General features: G+C 42.4%; 1 protein-coding gene across 1 annotated transcript in view; it reads left to right on the top strand.

Annotated features, from left to right (window-relative positions):
* DKK2 (dickkopf Wnt signaling pathway inhibitor 2) overlaps positions 1-8,512 on the top strand; it is a 58,475-nt gene extending 49,963 nt beyond the window's left edge. The window contains exons 3-4 of the mRNA XM_028744214.2: positions 1,279-1,428; positions 5,182-8,512. Of these exons, the coding sequence (XP_028600047.2) occupies positions 1,279-1,428; positions 5,182-5,432 (401 nt within the window). The 3' untranslated portion in view covers positions 5,433-8,512. The remainder of the gene's footprint in view (positions 1-1,278; positions 1,429-5,181) is intronic.
* The last annotated feature ends 6,986 nt before the right edge of the window (positions 8,513-15,498 follow it).

Here is a 15,498-nt window from a genome sequence, read left to right as displayed (position 1 = left end):
TCAATATGGGGTTTTACAATCAATATACTAATTAAGTGTACTTGAAATACATGTGACTACAGGATCTGTCTGTGGATTCATCTAACAATTGTAGAATGTGAGGGCTAAAGTGGTTAGGGGATTGGGTGAATGCATCAACCCTTCCCCCAGTACTGACAGGTGAGTCTCCTTCATCCCTGACCTTCACTTATTTAACATGAAGGTCTGAAAGGGACTTGTAAGCGCATTTGGCTAATCTCCTCCGTATTAGAAACCCTGTTAAGGCAGGGTTCTCAGTGGCAAGGAGGCAAGAAAGCATGTTCTCTCAAACTGGACTTAGGGGAAGGTTAAAATTAACCTTTTAATTTTTTTTTAAAAGGTTAGCTTGTCAAATTTGAAATACCAAATATAAGCACCTATGTATTCATTATTAAATGAATCAATAGACAGATCCTGTAGATCTTAATGTTTGATGCTTTACTGTAGTTTTATAATTGTTAGACGCCTCCCAGAGTGGCTGGGGAAACCCAGTCAGATGGGCAGCATTTAAATGAATTTAAATGAATTATTTAAATACATTATTATTATTATTATTAAAAATTAAAATCTCATCTCAGTCACAAACTCATGAGGTTGACTTAGGCAAGCCTCTCAATACCCCAACTGCCAGATGGGAAAAAATTATACTGGCCAGCATTTACAAGACTGGGTGAAGCACTGTGGAGATACCGAATACAAAACGATCTACCATACCAAGGGTAGTCAACATGGTGCCCTCCAGGTGTTTCAGACAACATTAATACTAAATAACGCTAAGCTGTCTGCCATGTTAAAGAGACCTGACTGGACTTAAACTGGACTTCAATTGGGGATTTAGTGCCACCCGTCTCATGCTGTGGAATACTCTTCCAGCAGATATTCAACGGGCATCCTCACTTTTGTCTTTCAGGCGTCACTTGAGGACTTTTTTATGCCTTTGCAGCTAGCTAGCTATTTATTTATTTAGCCAGTCAGCCAGCCACTTTAATGGTTATCTGTAGGGTTTTAATGGTGTAACCCTGATATTTTATGATTCCTATACTGTCATATAAATAAATAAATAAATAAATAAATAAATAAATAAATAAATAAATAAATAAATGACAATATAGGAAAATAAATAAATGAATAAGTAAGTAAGTAAGTGTACTTTCTTTCAGCAAAGAGGCTCTTCTCTGTGTCATTCTGTGAAAATTGCCCTCTGCCATATTATTCCCCCAAGAGCCCTTCCATTGTAACTCATTCTGTTCCTCTTTCTAGGTATTTGTATACCAGTAACTGAGAGCATTCTTACTCCCCACATCCCAGCCTTGGAAGTACCTCGCAACAAGAAAAATAATCATTATCCCACTAAGGACTTGGGATGGCAGAATCTTGGGAAAGGGCAGACCAAGCTGACACACACAAAGGGTAAGGCCGTGTTGTCCATAAACTGCCTTGAGGAGGTGGTCTTCTGAAAAGCTTTTTGCTGTGAAATGTTTAACACACACAGAGAGAGAGTGCAGTATGGTGTCTAGTGAATCACAGTCTGATCCTGTGGCCTTATCTGGCTTCCCATTTTGTTTGTCCTCTTCCTCTGGGACTAATCCTCTGGGACTGATACCAAGTCAGATCATTGGTCCACTGAGCTCAGTGTTGCCCTATCTAGTGGCGGGCCTTTTCCAGCTCTACCACTGAGCTGCTGCCTCTTCCTCTGAAAGGTGAAAGGGAAGGCGAACATTGGCTCCCCCTCTTCTACCTTTCTCCTGCCACTGTTTACTTACTCAGAGACAGCAAGTAAACAAACAAGTAAACACGGAGGAGGAGCATCAGGGTGAGGGCATGACATCAGTTGGCAATGGGTTCCCTTGAGCAGGTGAACCAGTGTAGCTTTGAGTTCAAATCAAACTCGATGAATGGTCTTGGGCACTTGCTCATATATTCTATTTAATTATTTGAAGCATTTCTATCATTTATTGAAAAAATTGTAGCTGCATACGAAATTATTAAAGACAATGAATGCAATGACAAGCAATAATTCAAAGATTAGTAAAAACTATATTGCACGGTAAGACCAAAAGCAGGTTAGAAACAAATCAATTTAAAGAAGGGGATAAAAAAAAATGCCATTGGAAGAACACGAACAATGGTGAACTACTTTTTAGGGGTTGTTGTTGTTTAGTCGTTTAGTCGTGTCTGACTCTTCGTGACCCCATGGAATAGAGCATGCCAGGTACTCCTGTCTTCCACTGCCTCCCGCAGTTTGGTCAAACTCATGCTGGTAGCTTTGAGAACACTGTCCAGCCATCTCATCCTCTGTCATCCCCTTCTCCCTGTGCCCTCCATCTTTCCCAACATCAGGGTCTTTTCCAGGGAGTCTTCTCTTCTCATGAGGTGGCCAAAGTATTGGAGCCTCAGCTTCACAATCTGTCCTTCCAGTGAGCACTCAGGGCTGATTTCCTTCAGAATGGATAGGTTTGATCTTCTTGCAGTCCATGGGACTCTCAAGAGTCTCCTCCAGCACCATTATTCAAAAGCATCAATTCTTCGGCAATCAGCCTTCTTTATGGTCCATCTCTCACTTCCATACATCACTATTGGGAAAACCATAACTTTGACTATACGGACCTTTGTTGGCAAGGTGATGTCTCTGCTTTTTAAGATGCTGTTTAGGGGTTAGCCAAGCCAAAAAGAGACATCTGCCCCCAAAGCCAGCTTTGGGGGCTCAAATCCTTAGTAACAGCTTGTGTTGTACTGATGTGAACCCTCTTAACCATGCAACCTTTGAGTATGAAAGCTCATACTGTAATAAACTGGTTAGTGTCTAAGAGGAGCCAAGGAAGGGTGAGTGCACACCACAGAATTTGGGTGGTTGGAAATGTGTCCACAATGACCTAAAAGTGCAGTCCTGCAATGCAAGTGCATTTATTCAGAAGAGAGCCCTGATGCATCCTATGGGGCTTATACCCTGAAATGTGAGCATATGATTGCAGTTATAGCCACCTATGTAACTATTTGCAGCCTTTTGTTTAGGCTAGGATTTTTTTTCTCTCTCTCCCTTCCCATTTCCCCATGTTTCTGTTCCTCTGTGTACTTTTAAGAATTAAAACAGCATGCTCCCACTCCCTCCTTTTCAGTAAACGGTATTTACTGTGGAAAAGTCGTGCAGCACATTGCTTGAAAGGCTCAAATGACACATTTGTAATGCACCTCTTTGGTACATAAACAAGACACCCACACCAAACAAGAGAGCGATGACTTGGAACAGCCCAAGGAGTGCCGCTGCAGAGACAGATCTTAACTTTGTGTGGCCACCTGATTTGAAAGAAGACTCATCCCCACTTTTATGAAGTCCCGTGCCTTGGCAATGGAAGCTTGTTTGTTTGTTTATGAGTGTTGCATCCAACGATAATCCAATTCCAAGAAGATTCATTGAAATTAGTGAACCTCAGTCACGTCTAGTAGTTTCAATGCGTCATCTCTCAGTAGAACTAACTTTGGCTACAACTCTTTATATCCCATACTTCCATGGCAAAAACAATGTTCGGGGTGGGTTATAACATATTTCTCAAAACCCCAAAATGCCATGTGAGTGTTTTGCAATGTGCATTTTGTAATCTTTCATTTCACAAGATGCAGAACTACTCCATTCTAGCGTACTGAATTAATCAGATGCTCATATACAGCGATAGCAATACATACGTTCAGCAATGAGTTTCCTTCATAAATATGACTGGAAAGAATGAGGTCCTTTTTAATTGATCAAAGCTGCAGTCCTAAGCACACTTACCTGGATAGAAAGTTCTACCTCTCTTTCAAATCAGAACCAGTGAAGGCAGTGAATGTCCTGTGTGAGTGTCTGGAGGTGGTTGGAGGATGGATAGCGGCTCACAGATTGAGGTTGAATCCTGACAAGACAGAAGTACTGTTTTGGGGGATAGGAGGCGGATGGGTGTGGAGGACTCCCTGTTCCTGAATGGGGTAACTACGCCCCTGAAGGACCAGGTGTGCAGCCTGGGAGTCATTTTGGACTCACAGCTGTCCATGGAGGTGCAGGTCAATTCTGTGTCCAGGGCGGCTGTCTACCAGCTCCACCTGGTACGCAGGCTGAGACCCTACCTGCCCGTGGACTGTCTCACCAGAGTGGTGCATGCTCTGGTTATCTCCTGCTTGGACTACTGCAATGTGCTCTATGTGGGGCTACCTGTGAAGGTGACCCAGAAACTACAACTAATCCAGAATGCAGCAGCTAGACTGGTGACTGGGGGCGGCCGCCGAGACCATATAACACTGGTCCCGAAAGACCTACATTGGCTCCCAGCATGTTTCCGAGCACAATTCAAAGTGTTGTGTTGACCTTTAAAGCCCTAAATAGCCTCAGCCCAGTATACCTGAAGGAGCGTCTCCACCCCCATTTTTCTGCCCGGACACTGAGGTCCAGTTCCAATGGCCTTCTGGTGGTTCCCTCACTGTGAGAAGCCAAGTTAGGGAACCAGGCAGAGGGCCTTCATGGTAGTGGCACCCACCCTGTGGAACGCCCTCCCACCAAATGTCAAGGAAATAAACAACTATCTGACTTTTAGAAAACATCTGAAGGCAGCCCTGTTTAGGGAAGTTTTTAATGTTTGATTCTATTTTTAATATTCGGTTGGGAGACGCCCAGAGTGGCTGGGGAAACCCAGCCAGATGGGCGGGGCATAAATAAATAAATAATAATAATAATAATTAGTGACCTACATGCATAGGACTGGACTAGTAGGTTGCAGTCTTAGACACACCAGCATTAAAGTCTGTGTCACCTTTGAGTAAACTTGCCTGGAACAGGTGCTAAAGAACATAAAAAGAGGCTGCTGGATCAGGCCAATGGCCTATCTAGTCCAGCATCCTGTTCTGACTGTGGCCAAACAGATGCCTGTGGAAAATCTGACCACAAGAGCACACTCTCACCATAACCATCACGGCCAGGAGCCATGAATTTGTCTAATCCTCTTTAAAGTCATCCAAACTGGAGTCTTCCCATTGGTGGGTAAGCCTACAGCACAAAATTTCATTGCTGGTCCCATTTCTGGCATTGTTTCTCCCTAAATTGTATTGTGTTGCTAGTTTTGTTTTTAGAATGCCCATGTTTGATTCCTTTCCGTGCTCTTCTTCCCTGTATATTAACTATGCAGTTGTTTTCTTTAGGCCACGAAGGAGACTCCTGCTTAAGGTCTTCCGACTGCACTGAGGGCTTTTGTTGTGCTCGCCATTTCTGGACCAAAATTTGCAAGCCCGTCTTGCACCAGGGGGAGGTGTGCACCAAGCAGCGCAAGAAGGGGTCCCACGGCTTGGAGATTTTCCAGCGATGTGACTGTGCCAAAGGGCTGTCATGCAAAATCTGGAAAGACGCCACTTACTCTTCAAAAGCGAGGCTTCACGTGTGCCAGAAGATCTGATGGTGGATTGGGAGACTGTCATTCACAGGCCGTGAAGAACTGGCAAAATGTACACATCGCAGCATCGTAGAATGCCAGGATTGTAAATAAGAACCAAATGGCCGAAGTGTCCATTGTTGTGGGAAGAAACAACATCCCAAACTGAATTATATTTCTGCCCTGGAGGTGAATACGGTGGCAGCTGGCCTTTGATTTGTGACGTGGTGCCTTTCTGCCAATGCTGCCAAACATTTGTGGAAAAGCGCCGCGCCAATGACATTTGACATTTAACTCATGTTTGACGTATGGCTTTGTGAATTCTCCACATTGGTTGTGGTTAGGTCCCCCCCCCCCATTATGATTGTAAAATATTGCTATATGACATATTTACAACACAAAGCAGTGCTTTGCCAAATGACTCTTCTATCGGCACCTTCTTGGGTACTGAACAAAAAAACCATGTTAGTAAACTGAAGCTATCAGAGGCCAAGGGAAAAATAACCATACATGTCTTTATCTGTTAACATTACCCATGAACAACCCAAGGCTGTCACTTGAATGAGAAATCTTCTCCTGCCAAACAAGGGCTACATATGGAAGACTGCAGTGCAAATGGAAAAATATCATTCATTTCACACACACAAACACACACAACACACGTGCCTGGCAAAATCTGCCTTGAACAGAGGTAATAAAGCAGGGATGATGTTTTCGATTTGCAGACTGTTAAGCATTTGGACCACAAAATCCAAATCATTTCATCTTCATAGCCAATGGCTTCTTTTTGTCTCACTATACTGCTAGCACACAGGGGGCTAACAGAGAAAAAAGCAAAGTGTCCATGAATGCATTCTGAGCAGAATTGTATGCTGAGCTGCTAGCTGTAAATAGGGGGGGATTGTGGGTTGTGTTGTGAACTATTTTTCAGCTTTGCCTCTGGTGGAGGCATCCAGCGTCCATTGACTGTGTGTACTACTAAATAACAGCATCAACAGGGCTTTCAGTACAGATCTTCTGTGGTTTGAAGAACTTAAAATGGAAGCATCCTATGCCAGCAGCAACAGGGGAGAAATGAAAGGAAAACAAGATGGACATGGAGGCCCAAAGTGTGATCAGCAAATGACATCACATGATACAATATAACAACTCAGACTTGCAAGTATTTGGAATGTGGATAGTATCAATTGCTACTGGATTCCCATTGACTGTAGTGGATACCAGTGTTCACTATCACCGCCACAGTATTAATGGACTGACAAAGATGAATGGTGACCTGTTCAATCATTCCACCATCACCCTTCTAACACTCTTGCATTTTCTTTTACTATACTCACTTATTTTTCAAATGTGTTATTTGTGTAAGCATCGGAGCCTTGAAAAGAGGTAGGATCACTCTCCAGGAAATATTGTTGATTGGAGAAGAGAATGGTATTCCTTTTTTAAATGCTACTCGGAGGCGGGGTGTGTGTGTGTCTGTGTGTGTTAGACTGAGTTTTTTCCTGCTACCATGTGCCATTTGCAACAGCAGTGTGATTGATTGTATCTATGTGAAAATGAAGTATCTGAAGCAGTCTAATGAAAAAGGGGTTCCCTGGCTATCTCACTTTCCACAAGCCATATTTTCCCGGCTTCCCATAGCCACCTTATGACATTGTGCCATGAAAATTATGGTCTATTTGTAACCAGTATCGAAATTTCTCAGTAAACGCAAGCCTTATGCTACATTTTCTTTATCTCTATTTTTTTTTAAAGTAACTCTCATATATTTGTGAATAAGGAGAATGATTTATCATGTCATTATCAAACCACAGGGTTGGAAGGTACCTAAAATTATCTAGGAGCAAGTGTCTACACTACAAATAGAAACTGGATTTGAACCAGTCCATCTGCCGTGGCTTCTTCACTAACTGTCCTTTAGGGAGAGTGCTGAAAATTATTCTAAGATTCCACTTTGATGGACTTCAAAGAAAGCCATGACAATGAAAGAGTTTTAAGAACATAGTGCAGTCCTGGGTCCAGCCCTTTGACCTCAGGCCTTAGTATCAACACCTATGCACAATATTCGGGATAATGTACACTGTCTCAAGCAAGGGCAAGGAACCTGTGGCCTGCATAGTGCTACTGGACTACCAGTGACCATCCTCCTTGACCCTTGGCCATGCTGTCTGGGGCTGATGGGTGTTGAAGTCCAGCAACATTTGGAGGACTAGAGGCTTGGGGAGCATATTGAGTGAGAAAACAGTGGTGGGAAAATGGCAGACTGACCTCTCCCTTTCCATGCACAACTTCATTCGAAAATTCAGCCTTCTGGTTCTGTTTTTCACTGAAAAACAGATAGGTCTTCATTTCTAGCATTTGTGTACAACATGCAGTTTGCCTGTTGATAGCAACATATAAGTAGCTAAGAACAGAAGCAAACTAAGATTAGGCCAGAGGGATTATGCCCGTGGTTATATTTTTCTAAATAATAATATTATTTACAAAGGACTATGTAAACTCTAAAAGCAAAGGCTTAATTCTGTATCTCACTGGGACTTATTTTAAGGCAGAGTACAGGATACTGTAATTGGCTTACTTTAGTGAAGAGGTGGGAAACCTCTTCCACCTCTCTTACCATTGTCTCTGTGCTGCCTAGGGGTAGAGAGCCCCAGTTTCCTCCCTACTGCACCACATGGAGAACGACAGGTTTCCGCCACGGCTCTATTGCAATGAAAACAAGACTAAGGCTGGAAAAATGTACAGTTTCAATAAGACATTTTCATTTCTGACCGCCCTTAAGGGATGGAAGTGCGTATCTGAAATCCTTTTGCCTCTGTGAGACTACAGGAAGGAGTCGGTGTCCCTCAGCGCAGCCAAAGTAAAGCTCCCACTCATTTAAGCGTTATCTGATGGCTTCTGCATGCCCTTCCCATAACTCTCCTGCAAGAACTAGCATTTGAAGTAATTTATTTACAGGAAATGTTTAATGAGATGTATTTTCTTATAGAAGATATTTCGTACAGAAAGCTTTTTGCAGCAAACTATACTTGCAACTTGTCGACTTTGTAATTTAGAAAGAAATGTATAAAAAGATTAAATATATTAAAATGTCCCTTTGCCCACATTTGTCTTTGCATTCTTTGCTCGTTTCCTCACATTCGGGGCGTTGCCAATGCAGCACCTGAGGCCCTCCCTGTACTCACAGAGTCCTCTTCCACTGCTGAAACAATTAAAAAACAAAGATCACTTGAGCTGTCAGCCTAAAATGGGGTTGCCGGTTGGGGAGGAAGAACCGAAAGTGGACAAATCCATTGATTTACTGAGCTGGTTTTGGCAGGGTGGAAATGAAACGAAAGGAACAGCCTTCCTCTCTTCTGTCCTTTTCTGGTTTTCTTTTGTTTTAATCCAGTTTCTCTCCCACTGAGGAGCAAATTATGCCAGTCGTCAGCAGACTTTTAACATACTCTCTGCAGAGGAGGAGTGAGGGCCTTTTCCTTTCTCTGATCTGGCCCTCACATCCTTTCCACCTCCCTCCCTCAAATGCCCCACCTAGAAATGTGGCTGCCCCATCTAAATAGGAAGTCTGAGCTGGAAGGCTGAAGCTTTCATTGCTTGTGAAATTCCTCTTGGCAGTAGAGCAGAGTGGACAGGAGTAATATGCTTCCTACTGCTGTTGTTAATTCCCAAACAAACACGGACTTCCTTCAGATAACCCCAGTTGCACTGCAAATAAGCAACCATCATATATTGTTTACCATCTTTTTAAGTGGACCCCTGGGCTCAGAATTTAAGCATGTTTTAACATCAAGGCCAGGGAAATATTTGTGCAAAATATTTGTACAAACAACCACCCTTATCTTTGCACCTCCCAGTATTGCCATATGGAATGCATCTGATTCCGAAGCAAAGGGGCCTTATTTCTTTCTGACTTCAACCCACAAGAGCAAGACCCATCAGGATTTAGCCCACAGGCTGCACACTTCAAACAACTCACAATCAGATCATTGAGACTTATCTTCTCTCTGTGTCAGGCATCATCCTCCCTCCCTCAAACTGAACCCCCAAGTTTCATAAAAGCTGTGTTTACCTTAAAAAAAATAATCCAAAATCCAAAACATACTATTTGGTTTGGGAAGATCATCCCCAACACAGACTGATTTCTACTAATTTGATGAAGATGAGACAAAGAGAAATATTACAAGACAGCTGTATGGTGAGCAATAGACTGTGCAAACAATATACATCAAATTTATAATACTAAGTGCAGATAACTTTTGTCTGGGGCCTGTTTTTCAGAGGGTGCAACTGACACCATTCAAACTGCACTGGCATTTCCAATCACAATTCAGTGAATTGAGTCCCTAGCTATATAAAGTCATAAACTCTGGGTGTGGGCAACTTGGAAGAATTGCCTTCTCCCATGTAAGTTTGGTCAAAAAGTACAATCATTATCAGAGCTTTGTCGTATTGCCATTTCTCAGATGGCTGGAAAATGGGACAGGACCTTTTCAGTTTTGGCACCCAGATTGTGGAATTATGTTCCACAAGAAGCCCAACCGACTCATTATTCACTGGCATTTTGCTGCGTTGACTCATTCAGTGTTCTTAGTTTCTTTCTCCCCTTCTGCAATCTTAACATCTGGTTGTTGGTTTTCATCTGGGTTCTTTGTTTTAATCGCTTTACCAATTGTATGTTGTTTTAACTGGCTTTTGTGAGCCATGTTGGAATGGGGCTGAAAATATAAATATTTTCATAAATAAATTTGTTTCCAGCAATATGTCTCTGCTCATTTTCAGCTCGGTGGCTGGGGGGGTGGGAGGTGGGATTCAAATTTTGTCACAGTTTTTTTAAGCAGTTCAAATTATATCAATTGCAAGGAAGATTTAGAAGAGAGCAACACCCCCCCCCCCCCCGATATCTTGGTCCTGGTCCTGAAATGCAACCTATAAAACACATTTAAAATGAAAATATTTTGACTTGAACATTTGAACTTACAACCTTATTGCAGAGAAAACAGAAGCCTTGAGTTCCTTTAATCATTACAGCAGACTGTTAGCCCTCAAGTGGTTAATATATTTTCTGTCCGAACACTAAGTGCTTTGTGAACAATAATTGCCCCACACATTATGAAAATCTTATGTGTAAAGTCATTTCTGTGTAGGACATTTCACAACTGCCATATATAAATCATCAAATGTGACAGTCATGTAAATTACTACATGAGCACATAACACTTTATAAATATGTAAAACCTGATGATATATGTGTGGGGATTTCTGATTTTTGCTCTGTATGAACTGACCCCCAAACCGCTGTCCTTGTTTTAATGCTTTAAGCAACCCATCTTGCGCTCTATAATCTAAATTACAACCAGATTATATGCATATTTACTCTGAGATCCTACTATGGTCAAAAGGGCTAAACTTAAGAACAGCATTGCAAAATCAGTTCTAAAATTGTGGCTTAAGCTGCAAACCTATAAACACTTAGTTGGGAGTAAGCCTCAATGAATTCAGTGGAGTTAATTCTGAGTAGACATGAGCAGCATTGCACTGTAAGGATGCAATTCAGTGCTTACTTATTGTGGTGTAAGTTCCAAATAATAACTTTGGCTAAACATGAAAAGGATTGGACCACACAGCCCCATTCTGTTGCTTTTATCACCTTGGAATGGTGTGTATCCATTTCCTGTGGCTTGACCTCTGGAGAAGGCTAAGAAAATGGCATGAAATTGACATGAAATTGATATGCATTTTTAGACACCGTGCTGGCACATATCTTTGAAACAATTGGAGCTAAAGGTGATGATAGGAAATAGCTAACATTTAATACCAAATGACTTCTGAAACAGCCATGAACTTGCAGTTGTCCTTTGTTCCTTGGAGTGAGTAGCCAGTGCATTTTCTATAAAGGGTTGAAGAAATTATGGCCTGCTCCCATCAGCCCCAGTCAGCATGGCTAATGCCCAGTGATATCTGAGGGGCCACACATTCCCCATTCCTGCTATAAAAAGCTACCGGTACTTCTCAACATTTAGTCTGAGGAACCCAACATCCTAACACTTTTGACTGCAATCAGGGAACAGAATCCAAGAAGCAATACAGATGAATGGCCAAGCAGGAAAACTGGAAATGTAGCTTTAAACCTGGCTCCCTTGCTGGTGGTATCTCACCCTCACACAGTCACACTCCTGTTGCTAACCACCACTAGGTTTGACCATGTCGCATATATGCAGAAAACCACATGGTGTCCCCAGAGGCAGATATGGGGGCAATGTGAGAGCCAGTGTGGTGTAGTGGTTAAGACAGCTGGACTCGTAATCTGGTGAACCGGGTTCGCTTCCCTGCTCCTCCACATGCAGCTGCTGGGTGACCTTGGGCTAGTCACACTTCTCTGAATTTTCTCAGCCTCACTCACCTCACAGAGTGTTTGTTGTGGGGGAGGAAGGGAAAGGAGATTGTTAGCTGCTTTGAGACTCCTTAGGGTAGTGATAAAGCGGGATATCAAACTCAAACTATTCTTCTTCTTCAATGGTAGAGGGGTCAGCAGCACTGGCTGCCTGAGGGACAGGTTGCAAAATAACTGCATCTGCTTGCACGCCATGTTTGTTTATTTTGCTTCTGTTTGAAATATGGCAACCCTAGTTTCTGCAGCTGTCCCATCTTCTCCTTAACCACCTAGCCACTTTTGAAACCCAGGAGTAATTTCTTGTGTGATATATGATTTATTAACTAGTGGGTGGACATAGCAGATGACACAGAGATTTCTCCAAGTAGTTCTTTATAAGTAAGCTGGAATTGAACTGAACAGCAAACAGCTCAGCCGGCCTGCTTTTATAGGCAGCCGGCTGTCAACATTGAAACAACAACAACCCAGGGTTTCCCCCCTAAATTAACTGATGTGGACCTGAGTGAAAACTATATACACGATACCCCTGGTGGCCAGGGTGAGAACTTTAATACATAACATGGTTCGAGGCTCAGGGCATTCTTGTGGGGTGGGGGAGCAAGTGTATGAAGTACAGGTGGAATATTTTGTGTGCCTGGCTAGTGGCCAAGCCCTCATATCTGCTTGAAAAAGAAGATAAGAGTGGTGGCCATCTATGACCCTGACAGATTAACCCCAAAAGGAATGTGGCTATCAACAAAGAAAAGTTCCACCAGCCCTGCTTCACGAGTTAAACCAGCTGGCATATAAACCTGGGACCAAACTATAAATGAAATGAGGGGGAAATACAGAATCTTAGCAGGGCAGTGGGGCTGATTGGAAAAATATCAAAACAGGGGGGGCGGGAATAAACAAATCTCTGGCAACACAGACTTTACCAATTCAGCCTTTGCATCCCATCCCTGTTGCATAACTATTTTTAAAGTATAAACAGCAGGAGATATTCCATGTTGCATGCAGTTGGGCCTTCACGCCTTCACGCAGGAGAAAGGTGCCATTCAGTGACCATTTCCTTTAAGATACAAACCAATGGACTCACACGCACACACACACACACTTCCTAAGAACAAAAAGAAAGAAAACCAAACCAAATTGTGGAGGGGTTGGGCATTGCCACCACCATGGCTTCCTTTGTGTCAGGGCTAGGTAAAGGTAAAGGGACCCCTGACCATTAGGTCCAGTCGTGGCCGACTCTGGGGTTGCGGCGCTCATCTCTCTTTATTGGCCGAGGGAGCCGGCGTACAGCTTCCGGGTCATGTGGATAGCATGACTAAGCCGCTTCTGTGGAACCAGAGCAGCGCACAGAAACGCCTTCCTGCTGGAGCGGTACCTATTTATCTACTTGCACTTTGACATGCTTTTGAATTGCTAGGTTGGCAGGAGCTGGGACCGAGCAACAGGAGCTCACCCTGTCAGGGCTACCCAGGGATAAAATGTGGAATCTGTTTCCAGTACTGACTCCTGGAGTATGTGAGAAAAAGTTCCTCTGAGCATGGGGAGAGTGCATATTCTCATTTTTGATAAATTAGAACTTATTCCCCCTGTTCTGGAAGTTTCAGTTATTTAGAGAGTTTGTCACCGTTGCATGAGTGTAATTACTTGCAAAGCCCTCCTAGAAATAAATGTCTGTGTCACCAAATACAAGTCCACTATTAGTTGTGGGGAATTTACTGTTGCATACAGTTTCTCCTGAAAGAGAATATGATCTTGAATCAGAGAGACTACTTTTTAAGTAAATAGAGGAGGACCCACATGGATAAAAAAAGATGGCAGAAAAAGTAATAGTAGGCAACAGGAAAATAAACAGTAGTTTTTAAAAGTTCATCTACTCTTTTCTGGACAGCTCTTCATATTTCCTATTGATCTTAAAAGTGTTACGAAACAATGAGGTTGCCAGAGAAAATGGGTAGTTGCTGGAACAGATAGAGAAGGCAACTTTATTGCTATATTTTTGCAGCATCATAATAGCAGCATGTGAATTTACACTGGCTTGCAGCACAATATAAAATACCACAGCTGAGCTTTAAATTTTTATTGTCAAGAGAAGGAGGGCATGAACTGTTCTGATGGATAGTTCCCCTTTTTAAAAGATTTATACCAAACCACAAGATTTGGTTTGGAACCCAATTTGGTGCTTTGGAAAACAGCTTGATTTGGTTCAGGCCAGTTCAGAAGATGAGTGATTTGGTTCAGATCCAAATCACAATTCAGAAAATTCCAGTTGCATGACTCCGCATTCACCATCATGGGGAATTTTTTTAATGGCTATTTTTTCACTGTTTGACAAGATTGGATGAAATTTGGGGTGGGGGAATGCAGGCATTTTAGCTTCTCTAGGGTGGATGAAGCCTGCTAAAATCCAAACAATTAAAAAAATAGCCAACTTTAATTTGTCTTTAAAACAAAAACAACAAAAACGGACCAAATTGGATTACATTTGCAGACCTCCTACATGGGAATGAATTCTGCCATATTTCAGAAGGGTAGTCACAGTGATTTTCCTGCAATGGCAGCATATACAGTTTTGAGGTGATTTTTAAAAAAGACTAAAGACTAAAATATATTGTTTTGTGAGCAATATGTATGAAAAGAGCACACATCAGAGAGGTGCCCCTAGGTTAGAAATTTGCAGTGTTTCAGAAGGATAGATGTCATCCTACCTCCCCTCTACACACACACACACACACACACACACACACAGTTCTAGTCTCAGAAGTTGACTGAATTGATGCAGTGTTCAATGATTCAGTTCAGGGCACTTCAGATAGATCCTGCTTTGGCTTGAACTAGCACTGATTTGTTCCCAAGTGTCCCTCTTTGGCTTCTGATTTTGGCTTCTGATATCTGATTCACACCCTTAATTTCTATATACAGTGGTACCTCAGGTTACAGACCATAGCTGTCAAAGTTTCCCTTTTTTAAAGGAAAATTCCCTTATTCCGAATAGGATTCCTCGCAAAAAAAAGAGGGAAAAGTCGACAGCTATGTTACAGACGCTTCAGGTTACAGACTCTGCTAACCCAGAAATAGTACCTCAGGTTAAGAACTTTGCTTCAGGATGAGAACAGAAATTGCGCGGCTGCAGCGCAGTGACAGCGGGAGGCCCCATTAGCTAAAGTGGTGCTTCAGGTTAAGAACAGTTTCAGGTTAAGAACGGACCTCCGGAACAAATTAAGTTCTTAACCCGAGGTACCACTGTATCATTTATCTGAATATTAAAACAGATCCCATGGTGCCATAAACTCAAGCCCTGGATTTAATCATATCAACATAACTCTCTCACATCCACAATTTTTCCAAAAACCATAAGCATCTGAGCCTGGACTGGTTAAGTGAATATTGTTAAAGGACATCGCCATCTCTTATAGGGAGAGATTTTTCTTTTAGCCTAGATAACCAAACACCCGTACCTGATAAAGTCAGCTTCAAAGCTCATTTCCCCATTGATTGGACCCAAATGTACAAGTGCCATTAAGCTTCATGCCTCATCCTTGCGTCAGTATTTTCATCCCTCCCATTGCAAGGATCACCTGATCATGTTGTTTTACTTTCATCCTGTGAGAAAGGATGGGGTGGAAGCTACTCTTCGAGACTTCCATCTCTAGTAATGCAAGACTTTTCCTTTGACCTGCCTAGAGACAGGATGGCTGTATGAGAGCT

This window comes from Podarcis muralis, chromosome 9 (assembly GCF_964188315.1).
Source record: "Podarcis muralis chromosome 9, rPodMur119.hap1.1, whole genome shotgun sequence".
NCBI lineage: Eukaryota > Metazoa > Chordata > Lepidosauria > Squamata > Lacertidae > Podarcis > Podarcis muralis.
This window is presented reverse-complemented; position numbering and strand designations above follow the sequence as displayed.